General features: G+C 40.5%; 1 protein-coding gene across 2 annotated transcripts in view; it reads right to left on the bottom strand.

The window, feature by feature from the left end:
• Window positions 1-18,656, bottom strand: part of LOC106092867 (proton-coupled zinc antiporter SLC30A2) — a 181,932-nt gene that overhangs the window by 9,398 nt on the left and 153,878 nt on the right. For both annotated transcript variants that reach the window (XM_059364799.1, XM_059364798.1), the window contains exon 7: window positions 15,498-15,645. In XM_059364799.1, the coding sequence (XP_059220782.1) occupies window positions 15,498-15,645 (148 nt within the window). The remainder of the gene's footprint in view (window positions 1-15,497; window positions 15,646-18,656) is intronic.

The following is an 18,656-nucleotide window of genomic DNA, read 5'->3' as shown; positions in this document are numbered from 1 at the left end:
TAACCTTTTGAACAACATAACGCCACTATCTAAAACGAAGGAGACAAAATGGTTTCTTCTTCTCCGCTTTGTTTTTATGGCGATGCAATGGTGAAGGCCATGCAGCTAGCGAAAGGAGCCACCAGGAGACAGGACAAGTTCCTTTGGCGTTTTATGAAAGCGAAATGATAAATGTAATGCGGATGCAGGAAACCCATCTGAAGTCATGTGGAAAGGAAAAGTTGTGGGAATTATTTTGCCCGAGAATATTTATGGTCTAAGCCTCTAAGCAAAACTCAAAAAAAAAAGAAAAACTTAAGCAGAGTTAGAGAAACCAAAAAATCTAAAAGAAAATTTTGCTTCAAAGGTAGTTGCTTATATGTGATGCAAAAATGTTCTTTCCACACATAATATGTGCTTTTAATAAGAGAAAAAACGGTATCGATAGCATAAAAAAGAAAGCATCTTTCACTGGCTTCTTGTTGCTTATTTAGTTTCCAACATGCTCATTTTTCTAAATGCAACTATTCAAAAAAAATACAAAGCAGCCTAGTTAAAGAGAGATGATATTTAAAACTTCTACCCACAAAAGAGAATTTTTTGCAATTCGATTATAACCCAATGTCCATTTACCCCAACCCATAAAAAAATAAATAAAATTGCACAAATTATGAAAAGTTGGCCATTTCATTTGCCATCTTTCGGAGCAGGCAACGTCAACAACAGAGCATGACAATGAGCTTATTGAAGCTTAACTTTCAAGTATTTGGAAATTAATTTAAATTTGCAGAAAGCCAATAAACCCTAATGAGGCGAGTTTTAAGTGAGTTTTAGCGTTCGGCGTACGATAAGAGAGAGAGAGAGAGAGAGCGACAAAACTGCAACAAGCCACACGCACACAACTTAAATACACGGGACATACACAAACACTAATACAAATAAAACTAACGATAATCAGCAGCAAAATTGCCCATGATAATGACTATGAGACTCTATGGGGTCACAATGATCATTGCCAGCAACATCATATCAATGCAGATGAGCAGATACCATGCTATGACCAGCAAAAACACAATGACTACAATGGACGCTTGCAATGCTTTGCTTTTCCAAAACTTTGCTATCCAACAGCAATACAATTCTCATAGTTCCCAGATAATAACAAACAAAAAAAAAAAAAAAACAAGTTAACAAATTTAAATTAAGTTGTACTCCCACAGCCGAAATATTTACCCAAAGAGTTATCATCCAAAGGAATGATAGGGTTTTGGGGCTAATAAAATGCAGCAAAAATTGACATACAATCTTAGTTATATAAGAGCTATATCAGGTAATGGACCGAAATTGGTCATACTTGGTTTACATGTTGGGGGTCATACCAGAAGTCATCGTGCAAAATATCAGACAAATTAAACAAGAATTTCGACCTCAAGATAGACAATCGGGAGATTGGTTTATATAGAGCTATACAAGGTTAGAGACCGATTCGCATCATAGCTGGTATACATGTTGATTGTCGTAAATCATAAATTTTAGCCAAACGGAATCAAAATAGCGCTTTAAAGGGTGAAGAAATTAGATCGGCGGATCGGTTTATATCAGGTCTATATCAAGTTATGAATCGATTTGGATCATGCTTGGAACAGCTATTGAAGGTCTTAGAAAAAAACAAAGTTTGAAATTTCGACCGAATCGGATAAGAATTGCCCCCTCTAGAGGCTAAAGAAGTATAATCAGGAGGTTGTGAGGTACTATGTCATGTAAAAACATCTCCTATCGCACTGCGGCACGCCACTCGAACTCGGCTATAAAAGAAGGAACTTTATCATTAAGCTTAAACTTGGACTCGGACTGGACTCATTGATTTGTGCGAAGTTTGCCCCTCTTCCGTATTGAAATCTTCATGAGCAAATTTGCCTTTGCGTTGTTTAATATGGAAACTTTATCTAAATATGGACCGATTTGGCGCATTTACAATCCCAACCGACTTATTTCTATAGTTCGAATGTTAATATGCTTTCGACCGCTTAACGGAAGTAGGGACGGAAGGAAAGAATTAAGGAAGAACAGAATGATAGACGGAAGGAAGGATTTATGGAAGGAAAGACGTACGAAAGGACAAAAGGATGAATAGACGAACGGAAGGAATGGTAGAAGAAAGAACAGAAGGATGGTCGGAAGGAACGACGAAAGAATAGGCGTAAGGAAGGACGAAAAGAAGAACGGGAGGAAGGACGGAATTGAGAACGGAAGAAAGGACGTCAAAAAGTGCGGAAAAAGGACGGAGGGAAGAACAGAAGGATGTACCAAAGGAAGGACGTAAGGACGGACGAAAAAATAATGTAAGGACGGAAGGAAGGTCGTAAGGAAGGACTGAAGGATAAAAGGATGGAAAGATGGACGGAAGGAATTAAGGAGGAAAGGGCGGACGGACGGAAGGATGGACGGAAGGATGAACGGAAGGACGGAAGGATGGACGGAAGGAAGGACTGGAGGAAGTACGGAAAGAAGAACGAAAGGAAGGACGGAAGGAAGAACGGAAGGAATATCGTAAGGAAGGACGGAAGAAAGGATGAACGGAAGAAAGGATGGACGAAAGAAAGGATTAACGGAAGGAAGGACAGGAGGAACGACAGAAGGAAGAAAGGGAGGAAGGACGGAAGGAAGGATGTACGAAAGAAGGGATGTAAGGACGCGAGGAAGGTCGTAAGGAAGGACAGAAGAAAGAACGGAAGAAAGAACGGAAGAAAGAACGGAAGAAAGGACAGGAGGAAAGCTGAAGGGAAGGACGGAAGGAAGAAAGGACGGAAAGAGGGACAGAAGGAAGGACGGAAAATAGGTAGTAAGGAAGGACGGAAAGAAGAACGGGAGGAAGGATGGACGGACGGAAGGAAGCATGGAAGGGAGGACGGAAGGAAGGACAGAAGGAAGATCGTAAGGAGGAAGGACAGATGGAAGATCGTAAGGAGGAAGGACAGAAGGGAGATCGTAAGGAGGAAGGACAGAAGGAAGATCGTAAGGAGGAAGGACAGAAGGAAGATCGTAAGGAGGAAGGACGGACGGAAAAAAGGATGTAAGGACGGAAGAAAAGAAGAAAGGACGGGAAGAAGGATGTACGGAAAGAAGGATGGAGGGAAAGATGGACAGGAGGAAGAAAGAAGAAAAAAAGAAAGGATGTAAGGACAGATGAAAAGTCGTAAAGATGGTCGTAAAGAAGGAAGGACGAGAGGAAAGAGAGAAAAAGAACGGAAGGAAGGAAGAAAGAAAGGAAAAAGGACAAAAAAAAGGACGGGAAGAAGGACGAAAGGAAAGACTAGAGGAAGGAAGGAAGGCGGAAGGGAGGACGGAGCAAAAGACGGGAGGAAAAAAGGACGGTGGGAAGGGCGTACGGATTGAAGGATGAACGGAGGGAAGAATGGATGGAGGGAAGGACGGATGGAGGGAAAAACGGATGGAGGGAAGGACAGATGGAGGGAATGACGGGCGGGGGGTCATAAGATAGGAGGGGAGGAGCGACGTAAGAAAGGACGAGAGGAGGAACTAAAGGAAGAACGGAAGGAAGGAAGGAGAAAAGAAAGGACGAAAAGAAGGCAGACGGATCAACTGAAGGAAGGTAGTAAGGAGGGACGGAAAGATGGATGGCCGGAAGGACAGGAGGAAGGACGAAAGGAAATAAGGGAGGGAGGACGGAAGGACGGAAAGAAGAAAGGGAGGAAGGACGGAAAGAAGGACAGAGCGACGGACTGACGAAAGAAAAGATATAAGGACGGAAGGAATGTTGTAAGAAGGGGCAAAAGGCAGAAAGAACGGAAGGATGGACGGAAGGATGAAAAGACGAAAGGAAGAAAAGCCGGAAAGAAGAAAGGACTGATAGAAAAAAGGTTGGACCGAAGGAGGGATGGACCGAAAGAAGGACAGAAGGGGAGACGAAAGGAAGACGTCAGGAAGGACGGAAAGGAGGTCGTAAGGAAGGGCGGATGGAAGAATGAAAGAAAAGACGGAAGGAAGGACGGAAGGAAGGACGGAAGGAAGGACGGAAGGAAGGACGGAAGGAAGGACGGAAGGAAGGACGGAAGGAAGGACGGAAGGAAGGACGGAAGGAAGGACGGAAGGAAGGACGGAAGGAAGGACGGAAGGAAGGACGGAAGGAAGGACGGAAGGAAGGACGGAAGGAAGGACGGAAGGAAGGACGGAAGGAAGGACGGAAGGAAGGAGGGAAGGAAGGACGGAAGGAAGGACGGAAGGAAGGACGGAAGGAAGGACGGAAGGAAGGACGGAAGGAAGGACGGAAGGAAGGACGGAAGGAAGGACGGAAGGAAGGACGGAAGGAAGGACGGAAGGAAGGCCGGAAGGAAGGACGGAAGGAAGGACGGATGGAAGGACGGAAAAAAGAAAGGGCTGACAGAAGGATGAAAGAACGGACGGAATGATGGAGGGACGGACGAAGATAGCTAGTGGGAGCGTATCAAATAATTTCAGCGAATTCGGGTAATAAATGTGGGTTTTAAGGGTCCAAGACCTTAAGTACATCCATATGGCAGCTTTATCCAAATATGGTCCTCCCTGGTCCGAAATTAGTCTTTATTCGCAACTTTATCTAAATATAGGCGCAGCGGTAGCATAAAGTTGGTTGGTTTTTTAATTAGGTTTTTTTATACCCACCACCGAAGGATGGGGGTATATTCATTTTGTCATTCCGTTTGCAACACATCGAAATATCCATTTCCGACCCTATAAAGTATATATATTCTTGATCAGCGTAAAAATCTAAGACGATCTAGCCATGTCCGTCCGTCTGTCCGTCTGTCTGTTGAAATCACGCTACAGTCTTTAAAAATAGAGATATTGAGCTGAAATTTTGCACAGATTCTTTTTTTGTCCATAAGCAGGTTAAGTTCGAAGATGGGCTATATCGGACTATATCTTGATATAGCCCCCATATAGACCGATCCGCCGATTTAGGGTCTTAGGCCCATAAAAGCCACATTTATTATCCGATTTTGTTGAAATTTGGGACAGTGAGTTGTGTTAGGCCCTTCGACATCCTTTGCCAATTTGGCTCAGATCGGTCCAGATTTGGATATAGCTGCCATATAGACCGATCCTCCGATTTAGGGTCCAAGACCCATAAAAGCCACATTTATGGTCCGATTTCGCTGAAATTTAGGACAGTGAGTTGTCTTAGGCCCTTTGCCATGTTTCTTTAATTTGGTCCAGATCGGTTCAGATTTGGATATAGCTGCCATATAGACCGATCCTCCGGTTTAGGGTCTTAGGCCCACAAAAGCCACATTTATTATCCGATTTTGATAAAATTCGGGGCAGTGAATTGTGTAAGGCCCATCGACATCCTTCGTTAATTTGGCTCAGATCGGTCCAGATTTGGATATAGCTGCTATATAGATCGATCCTCCGATTTATGGTGTAAGGCCCATAATAGCCACATTCATTATCCAATTTTGCTGAAATTTGGGACAGTGAGATGTGTTAAGCCCTTTGACATATTTCTTCAATTTGGTCCAGATCGGTTCAAATTTGGATATAGCTGCCATATAGACCGATTTCTTGATTTATGGTTTTGGGCCCATAAAATGCTCATTTATTGCCCGATGTCCCCGAAATTTGGAACAGTGAGTTAAGTTAAGCCCCTTGACATACTTCTGCAATATCGCACAGATCGGTCTAGATTTGGATATAGCTGCCATATAGACCGATATCTAGGTTTTAGGTTTTGGGGCCATAAAAGACGCATTTATTGTCCGAAGTCGCTGAAATTTGAGAAAGTGAGTTTGGTTAGGCTCTTCGACGTCCTTCTTCAATTTTGCCCAGATCGGTACAGATTTGAATATAGATGCCATATAGACCGATCTCTGGATTTAAGGTTTAGGGCCCATAAAAGAGGCATTTATTGTCCGATTTCTCCGAAATTTGGGACAGTGCTTAGTGTTAGCCTCTTCGACATGTTTATGCAACTTGGCCCAAATCGGTCCAGATTTGGATATAGCTGCCATGTAGACCGATATCTCGATTTAAAGTCTTGGCCCCATAAAAGGCGCATTTATAATCCGATTTCACTGAAATTTGACACAGTGACTTATGTTCGGCTTTTCAACATCCGTGTCGTATATAGTTCAGATCGGTATGAGGTATATGAGTATAAGGTATGAAATTTTCACCGAATTTTGATGAAAGGTGGTTTAAATATATACCCGAGGTGGTGGGTATCCAAAGTTCGGCCCGGCCGAACTTAACGCCTTTTTACTTGTTTTTAATCTATCCGACTTTTTCGCAAAAACAAAACTCGCCTTTACTTCCATGCCACCCTGCAACCCACAGCACTATTCTACGCTTTACGTCATCGTACCACCCTTTTATGGCCCCTGCAGAGCCTGGCATCCTTTCCCATGCTTCAAAGAAGCTATTTGCCCCTACTAACCAGTATCGACATCCCGGTACGGGATAACAATGAGCACCACACGGGCTGAAACATTGAGCTCCAACCTGTGTGGTGTCATTGTTATCACGAGAAGCTTAGCTGCGAGCTACCGGGCGCGTCCACATGATGCGAATAGTGGAATGCTTCATACGGAGTAACTGTTAAAACAGCCCGGACAATCAGCGGTATCGAGTGGAGAGTCTCAATGAGAGCCCGGGCGGCACCAGCTCTTGCTTGAATACTGAGTGCCTATGATGCTGTATATGACAAGGCGAAGTATTGGCGGCTTTAAATTACCAATGGCCACCATATTTCCACGGCGATCTGGATGAGGATCAGGAGCTCGACTGGACGAGGATTGCTACCCGACGGCCCAACGATAGAGCCTTCACTGCACTAGTTTAAGAATTTCCTGTTCAAGCCGCAGACGCCTTAATAAAGAGCCTCCCCGTTCACCAAACATGCTGCGAATTCTTACCCAGGTAGGTCAGTGATCAGTTCTCCTAACGTGGCTACTGTCTGCAGATTCAAGCTCTTTGGTTTAATAAGTGTGGTGCTTATCGTCCGAAACTTCAAACTTCTTCTGTCTATGGTAAAAAAAAATATAGCTATGCAAAGTTTCAGCTCAATATCATTGTTATTGAAGATTGTAGAATGATTTGAACAAACCAACGGATGGACGAAAAAGATCAGATTATTATATAATATATATTACTTGCTTAAGGTATAGTCATAGCTAATGAAAAAATTCCCCACCAAGAATTGATCTCAGCGTCTATCAGTATGAATTTTTAAAATGTCTATATTTGATAAAAATCTTTTTAAATTTTCCAAAAATTTTAGAATCTTACCCTTTACTCCTAAACATATAACCCGGACCAACTTTATCATCCTGATTCATTCCCTCTTGACAATGCACCTCATCGCCATCATCATCATCACTGGCAACGTTATATGGTCCCATCAACATCCTAAGGGTTGTCGACAAAACGGCCATCCTTGGTAAGGGAAACTGCAACCCCCCACCATTATACACGGCTTTCATGGACAAACAAACCGCACTATTTCTATGAATGGACGATGGGTATTATTTTAAATACAAAAGTTTAAATGAAAAACACTTTTGTATGCAATCTCTCATAGGGGTTTACTACAACACAACCCACATCAACTCAAAACAAGTAAAAAGGCGTTAAGTTCGCCCGGGCCGAACTTTGGATACCCACCACCTCGGGTATATATGTAAACCATCTTTCATCAAAATTCGGTGAAAATTTCATACCTTATACCCATATACCTCATACCGATCTGAACTATATACGACACGGATGTCGAAAAGCCGAACATAAGTCACTGTGTCAAATGTCAGTGAAATCGGATTATAAATGCGCCTTTTGTGGGGCCAAGACTTTAAATCGAGATATCGGTCTACATGGCAGCTATATCCAAATCTGGACCGATTTGGTCCAAGTTGCATAAACATGTCGAAAAGCCTAACACAACGCACTGTCCCAAATTTCGGCGAAATCGGACAATCAATGCCTCTTTTATGGGCTCTAAACCTTAAATCGAGAGATCGGTCTATATGGCAGCTATATGCAAATCTGGACCGATCTGGGCAAAATTCAAGAAGGACGTCGAAGAGCCTAACCAAACTCACTGTGTTAAATTTCAGTGACATCGGAAAATGAATGCGTCTTTTATGGCCCCAAAACCTAAAACCTAGATATCGGTCTATATGGCAGCTATATCCAAATCTGGACCGATCTGTGCGATATTGCAGAAGTATGTCGAGGGGCTTAACTTAACTCACTGTTCCAAATTTCGGCGACATCGGACAATAAATGGTCATTTTATGGGCCCAAAACCATAAATCAAGAAATCGGTCTATATGGTAGCTATATCCAAATCTGGACCGATCTGAACAAAATTGACTGAGGATGTCGAAGGGCCTATGACAACTCACTGTCCCAAATTTCAGCGAAATCGGATAATAAATGTGGCTTTTATGGGACTTAGACCCTAAATCGGATGATCGGTCTATATGGCAGCTATATCCAAATCTGAACCGATCTGAGCCAAATTCACGGAGGATGTCGGAGGGCCTAACACAACTCACTGTCCCAAATTTCAGCGAAATCGGATAATAAATGTGGCTTTTATGGGACTTAGACCCTAAATCGGATGATCGGTCTATATGGCAGCTATATCCAAATCTGGACCGATCTGAGCCAAATTCACGGAGGATGTCGAAGGGCCTAAAACAACTCACTGTTCCAAATTTCAGCAAAATCGGATAATAAATGTGGCTTTTATGGGCCAAAGACCCTAAATCGGACGATCGGTCTATATGAGGGCTACATCAAGATATAGTCCGATATAGCCCATCTTCGAACTTAACCTGCTTATGGACAAAAAAAGAATCTGTGCAAAATTTCAGATCAATATCTCTATTTTTAAAGACTGTAGCGTGATTTCAACAGACAGACGGACAGACGGACAGACGGACAGACGGACGGACATGGCTAGATCGTCTTAGATTTTTACGCTGATCAAGAATATATATACTTTATAGGGTCGGAAATGGATATTTCGATGTGTTGCAAACGGAATGACAAAATGAATATACCCCCATCCTTCGGTGGCGGGTATAAAAAGCCACATAAACACACACACAGCAGTCGGTAATCATACACCGCAGGACTCTAAAAATGTGGGAGGATTGCACAGCAAACAGTGGGAGGATTGCACAGCAAACAGAGGGAGGATTGCACAGCAAACCGTTCAGACAACACCTGTAATGATGTTGTGTAGGATTGTCTGTGTCCCAGTGTCTACGTGCCCCTAGAGCATTTTGTATGGCCCCTAACTTTAATCGGTAATGGTATTGAAGCATGCAACATCGTTGCATCATTGGTGTATACGGTGTCTCTTTCGCCTATCTGTCTGTGTGTTTAATGTCCACCACCAGCGCTTTCGGTAAATTTGTAAAGTTTTTGCCGAACTTTTTTTGGGGGGCAAAATTTTATTGGAAACTGAAATTAACTTGGCCTCAAGATGCAGGCATGCAGAGCCCTCCTCTTGAAAACGCAATTGATCGAGAGAACAGCCACTGCCACAAAGGGAGATGATAATAGCGGTGCGTTGAACCACAGTGCCACGATGGAAAAGACTATCATGTGCAACCAAAGAGTCCATTGCATTAGCCAATGGACTATCATACTCTAAGAAAATGGCGTTGGTGTATATTAAACAGCATTTTCCACAAGTTTCAAGAGCTCTCAATGAAAAACAAAAGTTTTCGGTTTTAAACTAAAATCAGCACAAATTATGTGAATTGCAGTTTATTATGACGCTCTGCAATATCACAGAATAATCGCAGACACTTGCAACGATAATGAAAACGAGGTTTCACTTAAACGGCTGTTTGTTTGCAATTAAAAGTTTTATATTCTTTCAAGGTTGGGGAAATACTTTATAAAGGCATTAAAACTTGAGTAATTGAAGCCATTCATCCAAAACGAAAAGATTCCCAGTCGATTCTTAAGAAGCTTTTGAAGCTCCCGAGGCTTGGCTCAGTTGTTGGAAGTCATACCAAAACGACAAATGCATAATTTAAGCCAAATTGAATAAGAATTGCGCCGTCCAGCACTCAAGAAGGCAAATCAGGAGATCGGTATATCTGGCAGCTATATCCGGATATGGACTGATTTAGGCCTTGCTAGACAAAGTTGTTGAAAGTCATAACAAAACACCTCATGCAAAACATCAGCCAAATCGGATAAGAATTGCGCCCTCTTAAAGCTCAAGAAGTCAAGACCCAAGAGCGGTTTATGTGGCAGCTATATCAAAACTTGGACCAATTTGGCCCATTTACAACCCAACCGACCTACAAGAAGTATTTGTGTAAAATTTCAAGCGCCTAGCTCTATTCCTTCGAAAGATCAAGAATACATATTTATGGGGTTTTAGACTCATATTTCGAGATGTAGCAAACGGAATGACGAAATTAGTATACCCCATCCTAAGGTGGAGTGGATACAAATTAAAGTGTTGTGCTTTGTTTGTTTGTTTGTCTGTTCCCCCTTACCACAATGTTCAAAAACGACAGATCTGGTAGATGAGTACACCGAATCAAGCTAAATTTTGTATGCCGCCTTACGGGTGATCGAAGGCAATGCATCTCTTCGCCATACACCATAGCTAGCACCTGCGTTACAACTGACGGCCACCCCCACAAAACAGTTACAAGCCTCTTCTACACAAGAATATGTGAGGGCGGTAAATCAAACCACCGTGGTTGGATTTTATGCGTCCTACCAAATCTCTAATCGCCCTACCAAAGATTCTCCGAAAATGACGTGGCCAACATTGCCAATGTGGTGGTACTCTACTTCCAATTCCCTAATTTGTTCAAAGGTCTCGACGGGACCTCACGAATCCCAAAACCCCCAAAACGGGCATGTATACCCGACATCACAAAATGGGTATCAAATAAAACTTCTTTGGCAGTCTGAGGACCGCACACTCACTTAAATACCCTTCAATACGACATGTTATTCTTGTTGTTGTAGTCACGTTTGCTCGTGGAGGTGGCGATCCTCGTCAAGCTCTTATAGGCGAGCAAGCCTGATCCGGTCTATACAACCGAACGCCGCGGGAACATGATGGCCAATGGTTATTTAAAGGCGCCAATAACTCGCCTTGTCGTATCGAGCATCATAGGCACTCAGTATTTAAGCAGGAGCCGATGCCACTTGGCCTCTCACTGAGATTCTCCACTTGATACCGCTGATTGTGCGCGACCGCAGTTGCAGCTACTCCGTATGGAACATTTTATTATCCGCAACCTGTAGACTAGCCCGATAGCTCCTAGGTAAGCTTTTTATGATAACGAAGAACACCACATAGATCGGGGCTCAAACTAACGGCCTGCGTGATGCTAATAAGTTATCCCTTGCCGGGCAAAGACAACATTTCTATGAAATTTTCTTTAAAGACAACATTTCTATGAAATTTTTTTTCAAGACAACATCTCTATGAAAATTTCTCTAAACACCGAATGTCTATGAAATTTTCGCTATTGACAAAATTTTTATGCCGTCTCCTAGAAATTTCCATGAAATTTTCTCAAAAGACACAATTTTCACAAAATAAATTTTCCCTACGACAAAATATCCATGAAATTTTCGTTAGTAAAAAAATGTTCACAACATTTACTCCAAATTTTCTTTAAAATTTGTCTGAAAATAAAAATTCCGCGAATATTCCCCATGAGATTTCTGCTTACGACAAATTTAGCATGAAATTTCCTCCAACGAACATATTTCCATGAAATTTCTTCTAACTACAAAATTGCAATTAAATTTTCTTTAACGACAATATTTCCACAAAACGTCCTCTAACGACAAAGTTTCCATGAAATCTCCTCTAACGACAAAATGTTCGTGAAATTTCGCCTAAAAACAAAAAATTTGCGAAATTTTCTCAAGGGATAACATTTCAATGAAATTTTTCTCTAAAATCAAAATTTCCATGAAATTTTTCTAAAGTCAAAATTTCCATAAAATTTCTCTAAATTCAAAATTTTAATAACATTTTCTCTAAGTACAAAATTTCTATGAAATTTTTTCCTCAAACAAAATTTCCATGGAATTTTCGCAACATTTTCTGTTAGAGCAAAATTTTCATAAAACTTTTTCAAAGGTAAATATTTAAACAAAAATTCCCACAAAAACTAAGTTTTTATAAAGTTTTACTAAAGAAAATTTCGGTAAAATTTTATATAAAGAAAAATCGTCTATGAAATTTCCATTCAATTTTCAATAAGGATTTAATTTATGATAAATTTCCTTTAACTAAATATTACGAATTTCAATGTGATTTCCATAGCTTTCTTTAAATTAACACCCATTTTTAAATGAAATCTCCATTATCCCATTCTAACCCCTCCTAAGCCCCATCATAAATAATTCTCAAAACGTCAATCTCCTTCATTTGTGCTTTATTGATAAATCTAAATTCAATAGCTCTCGTTGGGGTAATTGCAAATTTGATAACAAATAGCCTAGTTTTGAACACCCCATTTGGAAAATATGTTTGCATGCCAAATTAAGTGGAATTACACGATAACATGTAACAATCATTAGTGGTGGTGTAATACACACTGTCAAGTACTCCAATGAACACTCACGAGTGTGTTCTAAAATGCACCACTACATGGCGTTAAACACACAACCATACACCCGCACAAGGCCAAACATATGAGTTGGTAGTACACGTGCATAATCACAAAAATGTATTAAACATTCGAAATACAATAATGATAAGAAATGAAATTAGCAGCAAACACACATGCACACATGCACATATACACACACAAGCAAAGCAAAAGTCTCCCATGAACTCATGAGTGCTAACAACGCCATTCCCCACGCATGCAATGTGTTATATTACCCTCAGCTACATTCATATGCATTGTTTAGGGTAGTAGTGGTGGGGGGGGGGTGGGGTTGTAGGCAGAACAATTAGACAACAAAGGCATTGCTGTGCGCTGAGCATTGTGCCAACAAACACTTGTTGTTGCGATAAACCTCCTGCAATCATCTCCAGCGGCTATCCTTGGAGACTCTAAACAAATTCGAAAAATTTTTAACATTCCCCCAACACTGAGGACTCCCAGTACATACTCATACAAAGACAACATCACCAACAACAACAACATTACCAGCAAACAATATGAAATGATTAAGTGAGTGTGCTCACGGGCGTTTGTCGATTTGCTAAACACATGTACATACATATATATGCAGACTAGGTCCTCATGGTGAGATATACATATGCATGCGTATGTATGTTGCTAAGTGCTGAGAGCAAGAGATTTTCCACACCACTTATGAAATGTAGTAGGCAAGCAAATAATTGTAACAGGAATGACAAAGTTGATATAAAATTTTGACGAAATATTGGAAAGAAAAGCGAATTTAAAAAGAAATGTTTAAAAAAATCTACAAAACCTTGGCATTTTAAAAGAATTTTAAAAAATAATAAAAGGAAGAAAAAAATGTTCATAAAATGTTCTCTCAAGACAAAATTTTTATGACATTTTCTCTAAAAGCAAAATTTCTATGAAATATTCAATGAAGACAAATGTCAATAAAATTTTTCCTTAAGACAAAATATCCCTGAAATATTCTTTTAAGACAAAACTTCCATGAAATTTTCTCCAAGACAAAATTTGCATTAAATTTTCTCCAAAGACAAAATTTCCATAATATTTTCTCTAAAGAAAAAATGTCCATGAAATTTTCCCTAAAGACAAATTTTCTAAGAGACTTTATCTAGAGACATTATTTCCATGAAATTTTCTCTAAAGACAAAATTTCCATGAAATTTTCTCTAAATACAAAATTTCCATGAAATTTTCTCTAAAGACAAAATTTCCATGAAATTTTCTCTAAAGACAAAATTTCCATGAAATTTTCTCTAAATACAAAATTTCCATGAAATTTTCAAGTTAAAGCTCAATGATAAGGGATCTCCTTTTTATAGCCGAGTCCGAACGGCGAGCCGCAGTGCGACACCTCTTTGGAGAGAAGTTTTACATGGCATAGTACCTCACAAATGTCGCCAGCATTAGGAGGGGAAAACCACCGCTGAAAATTTTTTCTGATGATCTCGCCAGGATTCGAACCCAGGCGTTCAGCGTCATAGGCGGACATGCTAACCTCTGCACTACGGTGGTGATAAAAAGCACTGTACCACTATTCCTGATAAAACCGATTGGAACTACGATATCCCTGGTAACAGAAGTTACATAGACTTCTATACGGATGGTTCCAAACTAAACGACCAGGTGGGCTTTGGTGTTTACTCTAAACATCTAGAACTGGTCATATCGAAAACATTACCCGACTATTGCAGTGTGTATCAAGCGGAGATCCTTGCAATTGAGGAAGTGGTGGCATCACGACGATTGGCATAAGTATCTTCTCAGGCAGCCATTAAATCACTGGAGAACGTATTTCTGAACACAAAAACAGCCCTTGACTGTCGCAGATTTCTCAACGAGATGGCTAAACAGTTCAAAATTCACCTGTTCTGGGTGCCGGGTCACAGAAATATCCCAGGGAAATGTAACACGCATGAGTTTGCGAGATTAGAAACTACCCTACACATATCAGGGATACCGGAATCTGTGGGTATGCCTCTAGCGACATGCAAGCTAAGCATTAAGGATAGATGGTCACAAAGAGGGGGCTGCGAGCATTCCAAAACTATGTGGCCTAATCTAGACTTGAAAAGGTCCACTGCTTTGCTGTCATTGGTTAGGACAGACGTCTCAGTCATTGTGTCCGTCATGGCAGGTCACTGTCTAATCGGAAAACATGCTGAAGGTTGCTAGCAACGACTTTTGCAGAAGCTGTGAGGACATCGATGAAGAAAAGACTATAGAACACCTTTTGTATGTGTCTCCCTATAGCTGTCAGAAGAAGTTCCACTTTAGGTTCTCATTTCATTGAGAACCTGTTTGATTTAGTGGAAGTGAACATTCGCAAGTTATTGGGTTTTTTAAAGCGATCTGGATGATTCAATGGTAGGAACTAGAAGGCATTTTCCTTCTTCTGTTTCTGTGGTATCACAATGGACGAAAACGTCTAGGTGAGTCTGATGGCAGACTGCCAATTAAACCTAACCTAACCATCCCTATAGACTTAATTTCTTTAAATTTTCCCTAAAGACAAAACTTCTCCATATTTTTGCCAAAAGACAAAATTTTTCTAAATTTTCCCTAAAACAAAATTTCCCTGTCAAAAGACACAATATCAACGATATTTTTTTTAAAGACAGAGAAACAAAAAATTTCAATGACGGTCGGACAGGCATGGCTGGAAAAAAATTCACGACGATCATGAATAAAAATACTTTCTGAGGTTTTCGAGGGTTTTCAAACGGAATGACAAAGTTAGTACATCCCCATCCTATCCCTCTTAAAAATCCCATCCCAACCCGTTTACCATCCCTGTTTTACATGTGTGTATGGCGTTAAGTGAATGTGAATGTTTGTATGTTTTGTACTTACCAATTGCCAAGTGTACAGATAACGCCACTTTATTAATGCTCAAAGCCCAAATACGCAAATTATGAACACGTTGTACACCCTCGATTTGCTGGAATATGTTAAGAACTTCCGCATAATGCAAATAGCTTGGTGTACCCTCCATGAGCACCTAAATCGCCAAACGGCATCAGAATTCCAAGGCGGCACAAGAGAATAGAGCACACAAAGCAAATCAAATGGGCCATCAATGTAAAGTTTTGTTTGTATGTTGGCCCAGTCATCATCAGTGTAATTGTTGGCCCCATTGGTAGCAGAGGAAGGAATACAGCCAAACCACATCATACCCATACACAGATTGCATATTTATCATATTTAACCGCAGGCGTTGACAAGGCAATGTCGAGACAACGTCGTGTGTTTGGAGGATGGGAGGGTTGGTTTATCATTTCCCACAAATTAGAAGAAAAAAACCAAAAATCCATAGGTACGCGAAGCCAAGCATGAAAAATAGAAAATAAAGCAAAAAAAAAAAAACAAAAAAAAAGCATATCAGAATTGGTTAACAAAAATAATCAGACAAAACAAGTGTTGGTTTTCTTTTTTTCTTCTCTTGTTTTGTCGTTGGTGTTCTGTTCTAAATTCATACAAAATAAAAAAAAAATAAAAAATAAATAAATAATTTGCAGTTATGTTTTTTTGTTGATATGTTGGTAAAACGACAACAACAACAAGATAAAATTACAAAATAAGCTTTGCAAATTTCAAATTTAAATCTCCAGTGGCGCGATTTATTTCCATGGCACAGGAAATGGAAATATAGGAACACAAAACCAGTAAGGAAAGGCTAAACTCGAGCGAAGACGACTATATAATGCCCTACATCTTCCCAACACCTTTCTAACACCTTCCCAACACCTTCCCTATACCTTCCCTATATCTTCCCTATATCTTCCCTATATACCTTCCTTCCAATAATTACGGGTCATAAATACAATTGAGAGTTATATCTGACTTTCGAATTTGGTAAAAGTTTTGCAGACGTGTTTAGATAGGTAACAGAACAATACATGTCAAATTTCAGAACCCTTGAAAATTATTGTCACTTGGGTCTTAAAAATGTAAAACATGTAAAATGCAAATTTGCCCATGAACATTTTTTTTTTCTATCAGCCAACAGGCAGGGGATGTGTCCTACGAATGCAGTGCATTGCGTTGGCGAGAGGAAATTAGGAAATGGAAGGGGAAAATGATGTAGTGGTTATTGACATTTGTCTTAAATCTTTGGATGTCAAAGTGGGTGGGAAAATCATCAGCCGGAAGTCAATTCCACATACGAACCGTTCAGGCGAAATAAGAACTCTCTCTAATGCATTGTGCGGTCCGCTAGCCAATCAATTACAGGGATACTAGACATTCCAGAAACTTACTGGAATGTCTAGTATCCCTGACATACATCCTTACATCAGGAATAAGAAGACGAATATTAGATGAACACATACCATGAAAGTAACGACGGAACAGCGCCAAACAACCCACATTGCGACGTTGATGAAGGGAGGCAATAGAATTGGATAACCCACTGTCCTCAATCAACGCCATCGCTCTCCTCTGTACACGGTCCAGTAGCTCCAGGGATGATTTTGCAGCTCCATGTGAGTTGTACTCCATTTTTGGCCTTATGAAAGTGATGTAGATGTTAAGAAGATCAGACGAAGTTAAGTAGTACTTACACTGTTTAAGGAAGCCTAAACACTTGAGTGCTTCTTTCGACACTTCATGTTTAGCCCAACGGACATCACTTTGTATTTTCATGCCCAGAACATGAAGAGCTTCTGATTGCTCAACATCTACACCATTGATAGACAAAGATGATCGTAATGTCAGGTCAGCGAATCGTTTGTGTGACAACAAGCAGCACTGAGTCTTCCGTGCATCAAAATCTACTCGACTCAATCGACCCCTCTGTATTATCCAAACCCCGCCTCTTGTCCTCAATCTCTCGAAGAATCGGCCTACGGTCGAATGAGTACGAATAAGAGAGATTACTGTCATCCGCAATTGAGTAGATCGGATCAATGTCTGACCCAACAGATCATTGATGAAAATAAGAAAAAGAGAAGGTGGAAGAACAGAGCCCTGGGGTACACCTGCGGTCAATTTATGCTCATTCAATGAGAACCTATCTTTAACGACTCGAATAGTGCAATCTCTGAGAAAGCTCGAAATAAATCGAACGAAGCCATTACCTACACCAAATGCGACAAGCCTTGATAGTAGCGCTCCGTGCCAGACCCTATCAAATGCCTTCGAGGTATCCAGAGCCACAAACTTAATTCCTCCTCAGTCATTTACGGTGGTCAAATAAAGTATGGTGGTCAAAGTAAGGCGTACCTTTTGCCAATTGCAAATGCAAATTTTACCCATGAACATTCAACTAAGGAACAGGGGCGAACTTCTCACATATCAATGATTGCAGTCCGATCCAAGTTTTAAGCTCAATTATAAGGGACCTTCTTTTTATGGCCGAGTCCGAACGCCGTGCCGCAGTGCGACACCTTTTTGGAGAGAAGTTTGACATGTCGAAAAACACCTGCGTAAGACAAGTGTTGATATGTCATCCGGGCCCGTGGATTTATTTACGTCTAGATTAGTCGCCAGCATATGGAGGGGATAACTACAGCTGCAAAATTTTTTGATGTTCCTGCCAGTATGCGAACCCAGGCGTTCAGCGTCGTAGACTGACGGTAAAAAACTGTAGTTTTTAGGGTTATTTAAGCGCAAATCAAGAGATACATGTATATGTGACCTATATCTAAATCGGAACCGATTTTTACCAAAATCAATAGCGTTTATCCTTTCGAAAAAAAAAATGGTATGTGCACAATTGGACTATAGACCTTTACCTCGAGTACAAGAATACATGAACTCACATACTAACATTGCTAAATCAAATCAGAATGTGATTATGAGTTGATCGCTATTCTTAAAGGAATGTCTATCACCTTTCTTTTTAGGTGCGTTGCAAACAAATGCTCAAAGTTTTAATATCGTGTACCAGAGCGGTGGTGTAGGGTATAATGAGAGGCAACACCTTCACATTAGATAGAGATGATTGAACAGTAGGATGGACTGAAATGAAATGAGTCATTAAATAAAAAAGGAAATTTAATATTTTTTCTT

This window comes from Stomoxys calcitrans, chromosome 3, assembly GCF_963082655.1.
Source record: "Stomoxys calcitrans chromosome 3, idStoCalc2.1, whole genome shotgun sequence".
NCBI classification, from domain to species: domain Eukaryota; kingdom Metazoa; phylum Arthropoda; class Insecta; order Diptera; family Muscidae; genus Stomoxys; species Stomoxys calcitrans.
This window is presented reverse-complemented; position numbering and strand designations above follow the sequence as displayed.